Source organism: Drosophila miranda, chromosome 4 (assembly GCF_003369915.1).
Source record: "Drosophila miranda strain MSH22 chromosome 4, D.miranda_PacBio2.1, whole genome shotgun sequence".
NCBI lineage: Eukaryota > Metazoa > Arthropoda > Insecta > Diptera > Drosophilidae > Drosophila > Drosophila miranda.
Window position 1 is genome coordinate 8,410,327 of NC_046677.1, and position 15,700 is coordinate 8,426,026.

The following is a 15,700-nucleotide window of genomic DNA, read 5'->3' on the forward strand; positions in this document are numbered from 1 at the left end:
GTTTTAATTATTTGACCTTCTTCGCTAAAACCTTTTTTAGACTAAATCCAACAAAAGCAAGTATTTAAAACAAGCCAGTCAAGTAGAAAATTGATTCATAAATCGAATAAAATTATGTGGGCATGGCAAAATGTTTTATCTAGCTAGTAATACTCGACGGAAGATCAAAAGCGAGGAATATGTAAAATAGACCTTTAATTCGTTAGTATATTTACGGTATATTTTTAAAATGAGACGGTATATTCTGGTATATTCCTGAGGTCGGTCATACTGATCAAAACACGTGTGGCATGCAGGTTCTTCCGCGATAATTTATATTTATTTCGTTTTATGTTGTGCAAGGAAAACTGATTAAAAATGACAACTTCATTGGCCCAGCAACTGCAGAAATTGGCAGCACCGCAGACAACGGTCACCCTCGTTGATGCCCGGAGTCGCGCTTCTATATTGTTCGACCCAAAGGCGGCGGCCACCAAGGACAGGAGGGCCATCTATGAGATTGGACTCAGTGGATTGCAGGAGCTGACAGACTTTAATCCAGCGTTCAAGGAGTTCCAGTTGACGCTGTTCGATGAGGCCACGCTCACGCTGGAGCGCTCTGTGGAGCTGCCGGAGGTCAACAAAATGCTGGATGCGGCCATAGCCAAGTTCCTGCGTCTGCTGTCGCCGTACATATTGCTTAGGCCGGCTCACATGGCGTTCGAGTGGCTGCTGCGTCGCTTCCAGATCCATGAATACAACAGGGGCGAGGTGATGGCCTTGATTCTGCCCTACCACGAGACAAACATATTTGTCCAGATCCTACAGACAATGAGGCTGCGCGAGGCAGACGCCGAGTGGTTCTGGCTGCGTCCCCTGCAGCGACCAGGCGTGCCACTGGCCAAGACGGCTCTGATCAACCGAGCAGCCAGCAATCCAGCCTTCCTCAGTTTCGTTTGCCGCACCACTCGTAAGGCCGTCAAGGAATTGGGTCCGCGAGCCCATCAGCTGCAGGCGCAGATTAATTTCTATGCCACCATCGTTGTGGGTGCCCTGCAAACAGCCAAACCACTGGAGGATTGGCATATAAGTACCATATTAGAGGCACTGCTGCAAGGCCTGGTCTCCGACACAATTGATTTCATGGCCGCCTCCTATGTGATTGTGGCCCAACTGGTGTCTCGCACCAAGCTGAAGAGCAAGGTCTGCGATGCCCTGCTGGAGCGTGTGGCCAACTGTCCATTCGAGCGGCTGCAAACCGAATCCCTGCTGCTACTGGTTTGCATCTATGGCAAGCAACAGGCTGCCGGGCCACAGCTTAAGCCGGAAACAGTTCTGAATTTTATAGGCCAAAAGTGGCTCATTGCTGCCTTGGCATCGCTGGCGAATGGCAATTTTGCCATCCAGTCTCTATGCATGCCTCTGATGACGGGCGCTGTGACAGCTATTCGAGAGGATGATCCCTCCTCGAATTCTTATAAGCAATTCCTCGATAATCTGCTCTCCGATGTGCCCTTTCCCAAGCCCTCTGCCCAGCAGTTGATCAAGTGAGTATTTTGAAGAACCTCATTCTTGTAGGTAAACTTTTGAATGGTGTCTCTTTTTCCAGTTGCTTTTTGGATACTTTCGTGAATACCGAAATAGAGGCGGCGTCACCCCCACCAACTCCCATGGATGAGGATACAATTGTCATAGATTCGGATGATGAAACCGAGCCTGAGAAGACCAGCTTTCAGACGTGGTATGCAGCTTACCTGGAAAAACTAGAGAAACGCTATCCGGAGGCCTTCGATCTCAGTGTTAAGGAAGCTCTAAGAGCCAGATCTACAAGCAGCAACCGCAAGAAAGCCCTGAAAATGGCTTTGGGTGAGTGAAAATTGACTTTATATATACATATTCCTTATAATATATATCCTCTTTTAGGTTTCCGTTTAAATACCTCGGATGAAAAGGCAAAGCGTGTCTATGAAAAACTCTATCACTACAGCGCCGATTGGCGTCTCAGCGCTGTCCAACAGCTCGTGCAGAATCTGAAAATGGACAAGAAACGAGAACGTAGCGTCAAGCTATTGCAGGAATGTCTGCCCGACCGAATCAACGATGATAGTGGTGCTGTGGTCACAGCCATACTGTCGCTACCCACTGAGGATCTCGTGCAAATGCTGGAGCCTGTGGTCTTTGCCCAGACCCTGTGTCGCCTACTGCGTCGAGCGCAATCACAGCAGCAGAAGGAATGGCGTGCTGTGGTTCCACTCACTGTCCAGCATTTGACCACTGCCGCCGTTAGCAATCATTATGACACAAATCTAGTGCTGCTGGCCCTCATGCCACTGCTCTTTCCGTCCGATCCTCTAGCCGAGAACGAACACTGTGCCCTGCTGATGATACTGAAGAGCGAGTTCTGCGCCAAAGTCCCCTTCCTGGGACAACTGAAGGTGAGCAAGAAGTTCTCCGAGTTTGCGGTAACCAAACATCGCCAGCACTTTCTGGATGTGATAGCCGGGAGCAGCCATGAGCTGTTTGGCCAGGAGCAGGCCTTGCTGAAGAGCGTGGAAGAGCATGGGGGCGAGGCCCATCTGCTGGAGGCCTCCCAATTGACGCACCTGCTGCTCCTCCTCACCGCCTACGCAAAGCGACAGCTGCAGCCCCATGAGAGCCTGCATATGCTGGACAGGATCAGCCTGTACAGCCGGCGCCTTCAAATCAGAGCCATTAAAAGCAATCGAGCCGACCAGAACTTTGTGCCCCTTCAGTTGTACCTGGACTTTCTGCTTACTCTGGCGCGGAATACCAAATGGACGGGTCTTGTGGCCACGCCCTGGACTCAGCCAACGGATGCACTGCGCCTGTGTCTGCGCCTGATGGAGAAACTTGGCGCCCAAGTGTTCACCGAACGCTGCGAACATGCAGAGCGTCTGGAATGGACACAAGCCCTCAAGCGATGCTTCAGCTTGATGCTGCCCGTACCTCAACACAAACTGGAGTTCCTGTCAAACTTTTGCGTATTTGAGAGGCTGCCACAGCTGTGGGCAAACGACTCGGATTATACCGTGTTCCGAGTGCAAGGCTTCCTGCTGCTGGAGGCGGTGGTAGCCAACCAGGACTCCAAACTGGACTGCAGCCTGTTGCATGTCCTGCGTGTGGCCAACGCCTGTGGTTCACCACTACAGACACTCCGCCTGCAGGCCATGGACACGCTTCAGTTGATGAGCCAACGAGAGCTCGAGCCGCATGTCCACCAGCTGGTGAAGGCGTTGCTCCAGCGGAGAAGTGAACTGGGCATGGATCACGAGCAGTATGCCCTTATACTCTACACCATACTGCAGCCAGAGCAGGCCACGCCCAAAGAAAAGCTAATGCTATCGAAGCTTCGACGAGCCGTGCTGGCCCTGGCCTCTGATCCAGAGCAACCACCAATTTGCAAGGACTTCCTACTGCGAGCCCTCAAACATGTGAACGATGAGCACTTCTTGACCTCCCTCCTGCCGTTGGGTATTGCGGCTCTGGAGGAGATTACCCTCGCGCAAGGGCCCAACTGTCAGCTGAAGCAGCTGCCTTGGCCCCACAGTGAGATCTACAAGTCGGTGATGGAGCGCTACGAAGGAAATGTAGCTCTGAGTGTGCTACAGACCCAACCGCTCGCCTGGGATCTGTTCGAGAAAAGTTTTGCGCATCATGATGCCTACATTCAGCTGGACCAGAAGCTGCAGCCCATACCGTGTGTCCTGTTGGGCATCCTCACCCCCGAAACGTACGAGCGCCTGCAGTCGAAGCACAAGGTATCGCTGATCAGGCTGATTGTGGAGGCGGCCACCAAGGCGGACAACGATAGCATCTTTTTGGCCAGCCACAGGCTGCTCAAACGCTGCCGCATGGAATGCCAGCCGCTGGTAGAAATGCTAACAGAAATGTGCGGCAAGGGAGTGCGCTCCAAGACACCCACGAAGCGAGGAAGCACGGCCACCAAGCAGGTGGACCTCACCAGCGCATCCTGGAAGCAGGGCATGACGCTGCTTGAGCTGCTGGAGAGCAAGAAACAACTCGTGGGCTCAGAGCTGCTCATACCCACCCTCTTCGAGCTGCTGCAGTCCTGCCTCACGCTAGAGGAGCACACCGCTGCCGAGTATCCCAAGCAGCTGATCCTCTCCAGCCTGCTGCACTGCTGCCAAACGGCCCAATCGGCTGGGGTGCAGCTGGCCAAGGCACTGCCAGAGTCCTGCTTCCGCATCGAGCAGGTAGTCCAGTGTTTGAGAAACACGAAGAACCCCCAGACCCAGCAGCATGCTCTGCTCTTCCTGACCCACTGTGCCGGTCTGTATCCGCAGCAGGTGCTGCACAAGATTGTGGAAATCTTCACGTTTGTCGGCTCCACAGTGGCCAGGCACGACGATGCCTTCAGTCTGCACATCATCCACAACGTGGTGGAGTCCATTATACCCATCTTGCTGCTGAATACCGGAGAAAGGGATCGCCTGGTTATACCCGTGCTTAAGGTATTCGCGGACATCTGCACGGATGTGCCCGTGCATAGGAGGCTGTCCCTCTATGCCACGCTATTCCGTGTCCTCGATCCCAAGGAGCATCTTTGGCAGTTCCTGTGCATTGTCTTCGAGTCTCAAGTGCTGCTGGAATCGATCCCGCACAAGGTGCCGTTGGACAAGTCGCGTCTGGACTTTGTCCGCGAATTGACGCTGATGTTCGAGGAGCCAAGTGTGGCTCTAGAGACCTGCATACGCCTGCTGGACTACCTCCAGCAGCTGCCGGTCGACAAAAGCAAGCAGTCGGGTGCCAATGGAGGCAGCAGCTCCTCTCTTTTGTCCACTGAGCAGCAGCTCTTTGATGTCCGCACGCGATCGTTCAAGCAGCTCCGGCACTACAAATACGTCATCATGGACTATCTGTCGGGCATCAGCAGCTCCAGCGAGTGGCAGGCGAAGATGAAGAGTGCCAATCCCAGCGATCTACTCGATCACTATCAGGCTCTGATCTTGCAGACCCTGGCCTATGTGGATGTGGTCAATCGGGCCTTGGAAGCATCGTCGGCCAATTCCTCGCTGGAGAAGTACTGGCGGGTGCTGTCCAATCACGCGCAGGATGTCCTGGACAATGCCATTGGTATGCTGTCGCCGGAGTACTTCCTGAATGTGATCACCGATCTGCTGAATCATCCACTCATCCAAGTCCGCATCAAGGTGCTCGAACTGCTCGTCACAAAGCTGACGCCCACCTGCGATTACTTTGCCCACTCGACGACGGAGCACTTTGGCGTGCTTTTCGCACCCCTGGAGGCCATCATCAATGGCATCCTCGACAGCGGTTCGAGTAATCCCCAGCAGGCCCAGCTCCAGCAGACGGCCTTGCAGGCTCTGCAGCTCTTGGCCCATCGACATGGCAGGGACTTCCTCGAGGAATGCCGCTCCCTGCTGGCCACACTTACAAAGATCACTAAGCGACGCTCCAATGTACCCAAGGCTGTTGTGGGCAATGTGGTGCTCACCCTCGGGGAGATTTGCTCTAGCCTGAAGGCCCACGCCCTCGCCCAGCTGCCCAAGTTTGCCCCACAACTCACAGAATTCCTCAAGGAGCAGGTCCACCAAATGGCCACACTAAAACAGGGACCAGACTATGTCTGCTCCACTCTTGTGACGGGTAACTTTCATCGTTTATTTTCATTATTTATTGATTTTAAACACTTATTCCTTCACAGCTTTCCACAAACTCTTCAAGGCTCTGCCCCTCTTTTTGGGCCCCTACCTCGTGGACATCATCTCTGCTTTGGTCCGTCTCTCTGTGCAGCTGGATAGCCCACTCCTAATAGCGGATAAGCGCGCCCAGGCACTGAGGTTGCGTCTGCAGGAGGTTTGGTCTGTGGTTTCCCAGGGTGTGGAAGTGAGGATCCTCGTGCCCAGCTGCACCAAGACCTACACTAGTTTGCTAGAACTGCAGGCCTACGATGAGGTGGGCCAGCTGATGCGTCAGCTTTTGCTGCAGTGCGTCAAACACAACACCAATGCCCAACTGCAGCCTGTGCAGGAGGCGCTGAGCGAGCTCTTCCTGCAAGCGCTGGAGTTCCGTCTGCAGGTGCGTGGCCGCGGACTGGAGAGGTTGCAGGTATCGGAGATTGAGGGAGGCATCAGCGAAGCATTTGTCACTTGGATTCTAAAGCTGTCGGAGAGCAGCTTCCGTCCCATGTATTCCAAAGTTCACAAATGGGCGCTGGAGAGCAGTGCCAGGGAGACGCAACTCACGTATTTCCTGCTGACCAACCGAATAGCCGAGGCTCTCAAGTCGCTCTTCGTTCTGTTTGCCAGCGACTTCATAGCAGATTCCTCGCAGTTGCTGCGGCAGCATAACACTCTCAATCGGGAATTCACTGCAGGAGTGCCGGCAGATGATGTAGAGCTGCTGATGGCCATTCTGAACACCCTCTATCATGTCTTTTTGCACTGCACCGATGACTTCATCAACGACCATCGTTTCAACACTCTGATGCAGCCACTGGTGGACCAGCTGGAAAACGATCTGATCCTGGGGAGCGAGCCACTGCAGTTGGCGCTCAGCCAGTGCATTGCCCAGCTGGCCGTGGCCACCAACGATGTCATGTGGAAGCAGCTCAACAGTCAGGTGCTCCTGAAGACTCGTACCACGACGCCCGAGGTGCGGATCCTGGCATTCAACACTTGTGTGTCCATTGCCCGTAAGCTCGGAGAAAGCTTTGCTCCCCTGCTGCCGGAGACAGTGCCATTTGTGGCCGAACTCCTAGAGGATGAACATCAGCGAGTGGAGAAGAACACACGCAATGGGGTCCAGGAATTGGAAGCCATTCTGGGCGAGCCAATACAAAAATATTTGTAAATTGCCTAGTGTAAAAGATGTTACCATATAAAGATAAAGATACAAAGTGTAGACCCACAGCTTTTATTCGATTTGAAAGCTAGTTCATTTAATTAATAGATATTTTTTCTGAATCTTAAAAATTTTATAATATAATGGCGTTGCACGATCTGTTCAGACTGTTCCAGAGGCAAAAAATGCAGCTCGATAAAGATTTGGGGCACTGGGTAAATATTCGACAGCATGAAATGAAGCCCATAGATTGGGATAATGCAAATAGTGACGCAACTGGGGAATAGACTTCTTAATGATTTCTTCCACTTTTAACAATTCCAAGTCCAGCCCCCATATCATCACAGCTAATTTGATGGCTTGGGGGCAGCCACCACTTAACGTTCTTGGGTATTCCCAACCATTCATAACACTTATTTGCTGTTCCTGTTTAAAGTGCCACTTGAAGCCCGAAGAAAGGCATAAAGAACAGCCTCAGGATTACCCACAAAATCCACTTGGCCTCTCCCAGAGGAGACCAGCGAATGCTGTGGGGATGTATGTAAATATTCAATAATTTTCCTTAAGGGTAACATTACAGCACTTACAGATCCAGCTATAATATATGCATCCTTGAGAATTTGAGAAGCAACAGTTTGAAAATAAGCAAAAATTGGATGGAACGTGATCTAATAGAATCGTATCAAATTGTGTCTGGGATTGAGTATTATTTTCAATTGATTTACTTATTCATTTATTTCGGAATGCAAAGTCCACTTAAGGCTAATGTACAATAAGAAAACAATCAACACATTGCGCTTGCGATCCAACAACAAGGAGAGGAGATCCCATTCCCCATTTTGACAACTTTTATGTGTTGTACGTATAGGAGATGCTGGGTATGTGTGCATTGTTAAGCGTGTTGTCGTGCGTTTCCTTGTCCTCGGGTATCTCGGGATCTTCGCGCTCCTCCTCCTCATCGATGATGCTGATGTCGCGTATGGACGGCCGATGGCTGCGTCGCCAGCCGGTGAGATCCTGCGGCTGCTTCGTCTTTGTCAGCAGCTTTGTCCCCGTCACCGATATCAGAATGGCACCCAGCGGCGCTGTCAGCACAATACTGAAGACGCAGATCGTCTGCACAATGCTGGCGTAATTGCGTTCTTCTTCCGTGGAGTTCTCGTCGAGATGCTTTAGGGCCACCGGCCCCAAAGCCGCTTGGACTGTGGCCTTGGCCATCCAGGAGAGGCCAACGAAGAACTTCTCCTTGAGGTTGAGGCGATCGCCGAATGCAATGCCAGCCGTGGTAAAGATGCGCAGAATGGCGCCAGTGAAGATGCAGGCGGCCCCAATGGAGACGGTGTGCGAGTCCAGCTCGCGTATCTTGATGGTGGAGCCAGTGATGCCGAACAGAATGGGCTCGAAGATCATCCAGAAGATCTCGAAGGCGGTAGACACCGGATTATCCTCCACATCCCAGCCGTCCTTGCACCAGAATAGATTCGACACAAAGGCAGAAAACACAACGGCCAGGGGGCCGGCTCCCTCGAAGCCCAGCTCCTCGCTGCCATAGATGGCCATCAGGCCGCCGGTGAAGAGGAGCAGTGTTCGCAGCGGCACCACATAGGCATCCCCCTTCTCGGGGAAAATGCGAGCCAAACTTCCCCAAAGGACGCCAAAGCCCAGGCCGCCCAGAATGCAAACCGGAGCCTGGGCAATCTGATACGCCAGTCCCTTGTCCGAGAACATCACGGTGCTGATGATGCCGAAGATAGCCACCGACAGGGCGTCGTCCACACCGGCCACAGCCACCACCAGCGTGGGAATGCCCTTGGCCACACCGTAGCCTTTCGTTCGCAGGCGGAACAGGCAGGGAACCACCACAGCCGGCGAGACAGCGGCGATGATGGAGCCCAAGAGGAACGACCAGATCCAGGGCAGATCGAGCAGGAAGTGCGACATCACGGCCACAATGACGGCCTCCACGCACCAGGGAATAATGCCCAGCTTAAGAATCGTTTTGTAGACCTTCTTGAAGGCTTCCGGCTCCATTTCGAGTCCAGCTCGAGTCAGGATTATGGTCAGCGCAAACTTGCGCAGGTGGGCCGTCACCACCGAGAAGTCACCATCGAGATTGACCCAGCCGACGTTCTGAAAGAGTATGCCCACCAGGAGCATTCCAATCAGACGCGGCAGGGTGGTCAGAGATATCAGGTAGCCGCCAAAGTTGGCTGCCACAGTGAGGACGACCAGGCTAAACAGCTGTCCACCAGGGGCAGCCGAGTCTCCAATGATTACAAAGGCCGTGATCCAAATGAGGACACCTGAGCGACACAAGAGAGTTAAGTTTTTGATAGAGGCGAATAGCTAGAGGCGTTGCATACCTATAAGAATGATGGACACCAGTCGCGAGAATGTCCTGAAGGTGGGACACAGAGGATAGGGGAAGATTTTCTGCCAGAAGGGTGGCTCCCACGATGACGATGGCTCCTCGCCGCGACACTTCAAACAGAATGTGTACATCCAGGATTCTTCCACAAAGTTGGCCCCACCATTGCTGCCCCCCGCTGAGCTATGGGTCATCTGATGGCCGTTATATTTGGCATTGAGCACGTCCAGCGCATTCTGTCGATAGTTTTCTGCAACAAAATTGCAAACGTCTATCAATCCATGAGTTCTGGGTACGCGAGCACTCCACACTCCTCCGTGGGGCGATAGGGGGATGGATGGATGTATTATTTACCCAAAACCCCCGTCAAATTATCTCGTCAGTCATCATCGAACTCTAATTAGGTGATAACTATGGGGAGAATATCAACAGAGAGCGGGGGTTGGGAGTGGAGTGTGGTGTATGTGTGCACACGTCAAAGGCAAGACCTGCGCAATAAGATTGGAAATTGGTAGAGTCCACTTCCCCGGTTACTGCTAATTGATAATGTTAACCGTGCGCCGGCAAATTGAATTCGAAATAGACATAGATATTGTCGACGACCTGGCAGATATTTGCATTTTTCAAATAATTTGTTCAAGGGAACTCTTAGGTAGTAAGAAATCCATCAAAAGGAGAAAGATTTCTTCAACATTTTTGAAATTTTCCGTGAAACTTTCCTACGCTGCTCTGCTCAGTGGCGCCGTTTAGTAGCGATGGCGCCAATTAAGTAGAGTAATATTTTAATAGAAATGCGGAAATTTAACACGTTTTTCGGAGCTACATATATATAAAACCCAATTCGAGAAGCTATCCTAAGAATGTTTATACGTGCAAAAGCTCCCCAGAACCCCACTTTACACACGTATTTTTTATAGCATTTCACTTTTTTGTACGATGTTACAGTGGCGCCAATGAAAACGTTCTCTTTCTGTACTACACAACTGTACATGTAAAAATGTAACAGAGTTTTTAAAGTTATCCCCTTAAATGTTATTCCGTAACGGAAATGCGAATGTTAGGAGGATAATCCTTCCTGGACTCACCATAGCTGTGCGTTGAAACCCGATCGCTCTCATTGTCATGGGTGGTGGTGGCAGTGTCCTTCAGTATGCTCTTCCTTCGCGCCGGTCCAATGTCCGTGTGCGAGTGTGTGGAGGTCTGTAATTCCAATATAAATATAATTCGAGGTTATTTTCAATCACTTTCTGTCGTTATCTTTTCACGATCGCACGACGTCATCCGATAATCAATAAAAGCAGAAATATGAGCAACATTTTACGAGTATTTATGGCTACCGCGTAAATCTAAGCACACACAAAATCCAAATTTACGATCTCACCTATTGATCGTAATCGTAATTCGTTACCTGTGAAATTTTACGCCTAGGATTTTGCTCAAAGGCGGGGTTATCGTATCCGGCGCCGGGGCCTGCGGCACCGCCAATACCGCCTCCACCACCGCCAGCGATCATTGGCGGATCCGAGATAATGCTCACACGCCGCTTGGGCTGGCTATCGATGACAATGCTGCTCTTGAAGTTGTTCCCAGCTCCAGCTCCAGTTCCAGCTCCACTTCCATTCCCGTTGCCATTGCCATTCGGCATGGGCACATCACTGAGCACGGGTATCGGTGAGGGGGCGATGATGGTCGTGGGCGTGGTGATTAGGCTGGCTGGAGCAACGGAGGAGTCATCCCTGGCTCCTGGCTCACCGGTGGCCGTCATCGTCTTGTGGATCTGCCAGGCAAATTGATAGATTTATTTATGGTCGTTTTATTCGTTTACAGTGGGTCTTTAGCTGACAGTAAACATCACACAACGTTCCGATTCGAATCGAAGGTATGAAAATATTAATCAGCAATACGCGACTTTTTACAACTATCTCGTTCAACGTTTAGCAATGAAATAAATTCATTACCACGAGGTGGCGACTGGGACTCGACTCGAGCTGCAGCTACTCTCTCGCACCTCACCACAGCAGCTGTAGGAGCCCTCCGATGGTGTACACTGAACGAAAAACAGGGGCTCTAATTGCTTAATCAAGTATGAAATCATTTTAAAGAAGCTCTAATATCATCTGATATGGCTACTGTTAAAAGCAATGCTAGAAGATTTACTAGAATGTTAACAGATCTATAATACATATGTAAATTCAGTTAAACAAAAATTCCTAATTCATTTCAAAGAAAATAATTATTCGAAGTTGTTAGATCATTTGGGAACTAAAAAAAAACTCTACGATTTTACATCATTGTAATATAATAAATTGAATCGAATAATACAAAACACAGCTCAAGAAGGAATAATTGTAACTGTATAAAAGTATTCAAATAATATAATACAATTCATTTCTTTCTGTGCACTCGGTGAAGAATTTGTGAACATGTGAAAAAACGTTAAGGATTAACGTACCTAATAAATAAATATAGTACAGCTTTGATAAAAATTAACAGCAATTAGCTTCAATTATATCAGACGGCTGGAGATCACATCCCCAGAGGAGACATCTGTGGTTCTGTGGTTACCTCTTCCTAAAAAACCTGATCGGTTCTCGCTTTGATGCCCCTAGAGACACCATTATTTGTTCAACACTCTATTATGACGCAGATTATCTAAATAAATTCACGTGAGCTCAGTTTTAGTGTTTCCCGTCTTTTATTTTCTGCCGCCGCCGTCTCGAAATAATGAGGCTGAATTGATTATTTCATATACAATTTGTGATTATTTGTTTTTGGCAGCTTTTTCGTTATTTTTTTTATTTTTTTGTGGAGAGAACAAAATGTGACATCCAGTCATGCGGTTCGTTAGCTGAAATCAAACAAAGCCACAGGCAGGCAGAGTTTACTTTTTTTTTTCTCGGCCAGTGATATTCAACATTTTTGGTTATACAATTTGTTAATTTATGGCTCACACAAGCCTTTCAGTAGTAGTATGAGTACCGCATGGCAGGTGACAAGTCTATCTATAATTGTACTAAATAAATTTGAAATAGATCTGAATTGTGGGGGATAAAAAAGCAGAAACGAAAGCTAGGAGACCCCTTTGATGCCTTTCTTTTGCCCTTCGGTAAATATTTTCTCAGAATTTAACAGCTCTTTTTCCAACTGAAGGACTTGACCTGCTCCACTGTAAATGCCATTGGGAAATATACATGTATGTATTCCCTGGACTGGCATTTTCTGCCTTGCAATGCAACAATCAAACAAAAACATTTTCGAGTATAAGACTTGCAGGAAAACATTTTCTTAAAGCTTATTCATTCGTATTTCAACTACTTTGTCATTAAACAATGTGCAACATGTTGACACTTTTCACGCTCTGATTGGAACACAAAATATAGCCAGACTTATGTGCAGAGAGCCCCTCCGCTGAGGGAGGAACAAAAGTCTATTTGCAATCACAACTGCATAATTGGCCAGACACGCACAATGTTGTCAATTTTCACCTCTAATTAACGTCGATTCAACAAAGGTCTGCTATTGATATGAGCAATTTGCCATGAAAAAATTACTTTAGACAATATTTATGCTCGAACGGTCGGTCGGGTCGGTCAGTCACTCAGCCAGGAGTCAGGTGCCGGCTGGTGGCTGCCACACAGGTTTCCATGCATGCGCCTCAACTCAAGCTCCAGTTTTTAAACACCCTGAAATATTTGTGGTCTTTTTTGTTTTTGTGGGGGGCTCGGGGCTCTAATTGACGCGTGTCTGGTCTCAGACAGAGACGCGTTGACAAAACTTTTCTACACATCATCATCATTGCCGTATCATCGTCACGTGCTGTCATGCGAGCAAACGGCGAACAAAAGCCGCTTAATTAGCATTCGTGTGTCACCAGTTAATGTTTTAAGCCTTTTAGGCAAATATATCTGCCTATATAATGGTTGATATGTGGCTCAAATTACATTTATATCGGTATCCAGGTCATGTATAGGATAACGAAATGCCTTCTACTCTGAGCAGCAATTTATGATCCCGCATATATCCTGCGTTAAATAAATCATAAATAAATAATTTAAATAATTTTCCAATACTCTTTATTAGATTTCATTCAACTTAATAGTTCTTCTTACAACTCAAGTGAAATATTTCATAATGGAAGGCTACGTTGTTCGATCCCAATCGGATCCAAGATACCAGATACTATACATTCGTTACACTCTTATTTTTCCTTTACACACTTTCTCTATACAGAACTCAACGACTCTAAGAATATGTGTATGTGAACGTAACCCATTAACGGCTTTCCAGATTTCCTTTTAGTTAATTGTTATTCCAGAGTTCATTCTTGATTTTTCTGCTTGATTATGTATAGAAGCGATTTTCACTGTTTTATTTTTGCATTCAGCTTGGCAGCCACTTGACCTTGCTGGAGGTTGGCCCACCGTTTCACGCTGTGCCACCCACAAATACACGAATATACACACACCAAAAGGCATTTTGCATTGCGAACGAATCAACGAACGAAAGCTGCTACTACGAATGATTCTACGTGACATGTTTCCCTGATCGAATTGGCCTGGCCATAAGCCATAAGCAAATTTGTCGTACTTAGTTAGCTTTGGGTCAAGTCAACGGTGCGGGGAGTGGATCTGGGACGGGGTCTAGGCCCCTGTCCCGACTTACTTATCACAGCCGTTACCAAAAGCGGCCCAAAAAGGTTTTCTTTGCACGCTTCAAGCCTCATTGCACAATGGCCAACGCCGAAATTCGCTGGCTGAAGCATTTACATTTTACACGGATTTTGAAATTGGTAAGGTGTCTTGGAGAAGGTAATGCCTGATGGTAGGGGTTTATCAGCGTATCAGCTACTGGTCACGTGGATCCATTTTGACCCGGCCCGGCCAATTCCGGACAGACATTCTCTATTATTTGATTGTGTTTTTGTAATTATTTTGCAGCAGTTGTGCGCTTGATTGTTGTAGTGTTAATCTAATCGATTTCTTAGAGCAAAAAAGTATTCCGTTGTCTGGAAAACTGCTCAACAATAGATAATCAATGTAGATAATAAGTTTCGCATTACACAATTAATCCCCAATGTGCTTGAGTGTCGGGAGTGTGCAAAGACACGGACAACTTGGAGCACAATTCAGTTTAATCGAAGGAGAATGGAAACGCAGGGCTATATATGAATTAAAACGCGAGTTTGGTTATTCTATTGGCTGAAAGTATTATCTCTGAGTGTGTGAAATGTGTTGCAGATACTACGAACGTACAGCAATTCGAATATTTTTGGGCAATTCCATTAGACAATGTCCGGCAGAAAGGGAAAATTCATTTTTAAGAATGCCAGTTGATTATAGAAAAAAGGTAGTGTTGATCTAAGCTGTTTCAAGTGGATGTAAGCCTATGGGCTTTTGAGAACTTTAAACAAGTCCAAGGCATACAACACATCGTTTATTCATATCTACTTTGAACGTAGAGAAAAGAAAGCTTTAGTAAAATCTTTAACCATTAAGGAGTGTCCCTATAGCATTTTGTAGCAAAATAGGAGTTTTTTGGGTAATTTTTCCATACAAAAATGCCACCTTATATGCTCTTCAGAATGTACATTGTGAGCGCCAATAAATATCCATTTAAATTCGAATCATTTCTAAAATCAGAGACTGAAATTCTTAGCACGAAATTGGCTTTTCATATAACTCTGTTTATTGGCCTATTAATTGTTGTCTCGAGGTTTAAAACTCCCGGAATGACGTCAAAGGAATCTCCAGTTGCAGACACTTCAATTGATCAATTATCCGGAATGAAGCAGTTCAAGACACATATTCAGTTCAGTTCCACGACACTCCATCGTTAAGTAAAGTTATTTAAATAGAGAATTCGTTAACACACAATCGTTTAGAATAGACGACGGATTTCAGTGCAGCCGGTCGGGGCCATGGCTTTCACAAAGTTTATCTCAAGTCGTATATTTGCATTAATTTATAACAAATATAAAAGGCTTTTCCATGATCGATCGCAGCATATAGAAAATCTTTATAATATGTTCTTGGCTTATCTCACAAGCAGCCGACGATAACCGAAAGAGATTTACCCAGAAATCGACCAAATAAAAATCCACTAAGCACTCGAAAGAGTTCACCATAAAAATCGAAGGTGCCACGAATCGTCGATCGGTTAGTGGTCTATGATTAGGTGGGGGAATGGGGGTTTTCAGGTATGGCGATTGATGGCCTCTTATCGGTTTGCCGGATGAGTTAATTGGCTTGTATTGCCCTAATACTACGACTACCGTATGGCAAAGTGTGAATTGTGATTGATTTCGAATGCTAAATGAGCACCCGGCACTGGCACTGGCACTGGTACTGGGGATCGTAGAGCCCGCTCTGAATTGGTTTCACGATTGCGATCGGATCGCGAAATATGTGTGTGATTACTCCACTTACGAGTGTTTCATTAACAGGCCGCCCCAATCCACTTGAATATCAATCAGCCATGAATACAAACACACCGCACACCGTCTACGAA

At 47.8% G+C, this 15,700-nt stretch overlaps 2 protein-coding genes across 4 annotated transcripts in view; one reads left to right on the forward strand and one right to left on the reverse strand.

The window, feature by feature from the left end:
• Positions 1–259: 259 nt before the first annotated feature.
• LOC108161905 (HEAT repeat-containing protein 1 homolog) lies at positions 260–6,984 on the forward strand. The gene is made up of 4 exons (XM_017296304.2): positions 260–1,526; positions 1,589–1,845; positions 1,903–5,628; positions 5,687–6,984. The coding sequence occupies exons 1-4, from the start codon at positions 358–360 to the stop codon at positions 6,832–6,834; spliced, it is 6,300 nt and encodes a 2,099-aa protein (XP_017151793.1). The 5' UTR covers positions 260–357; the 3' UTR covers positions 6,835–6,984.
• Positions 6,985–7,531: 547 nt separating this feature from the next.
• Positions 7,532–15,700, reverse strand: part of LOC108161908 (sodium/hydrogen exchanger 9B2) — a 42,140-nt gene continuing 33,971 nt past the window's right edge. For 2 of the 3 annotated variants that reach the window (XM_017296311.2, XM_017296310.2), the window contains 4 exons: positions 10,602–10,970; positions 10,279–10,393; positions 9,189–9,443; positions 7,532–9,128 (listed from right to left, as the gene is read on the reverse strand). In XM_017296311.2, coding sequence (XP_017151800.1) covers positions 7,675–9,128; positions 9,189–9,443; positions 10,279–10,393; positions 10,602–10,958 — 2,181 coding nt within the window. In that variant the 5' untranslated portion in view covers positions 10,959–10,970 and the 3' untranslated portion in view covers positions 7,532–7,674. Of the gene's footprint in view, positions 9,129–9,188; positions 9,444–10,278; positions 10,394–10,601; positions 10,971–11,036; positions 11,139–15,700 lie in introns of those variants that run through there. The other variant, XM_017296308.2, reaches the window with a different exon arrangement.

Bases quoted from the DNA above. Each gene is read 5' to 3' on its own strand.
- LOC108161905 (XM_017296304.2), top strand. From the start codon at position 358: ATGACAACTTCATTGGCCCAGCAACTGCAGAAATTGGCAGCACCGCAG. The intron at 1,846-1,902 runs GTGAGTGAAAAT...ATCCTCTTTTAG, and splicing joins AGCCCTGAAAATGGCTTTGG to GTTTCCGTTTAAATACCTCG. The intron at 5,629-5,686 runs GTAACTTTCATC...ATTCCTTCACAG, and splicing joins CTGCTCCACTCTTGTGACGG to CTTTCCACAAACTCTTCAAG.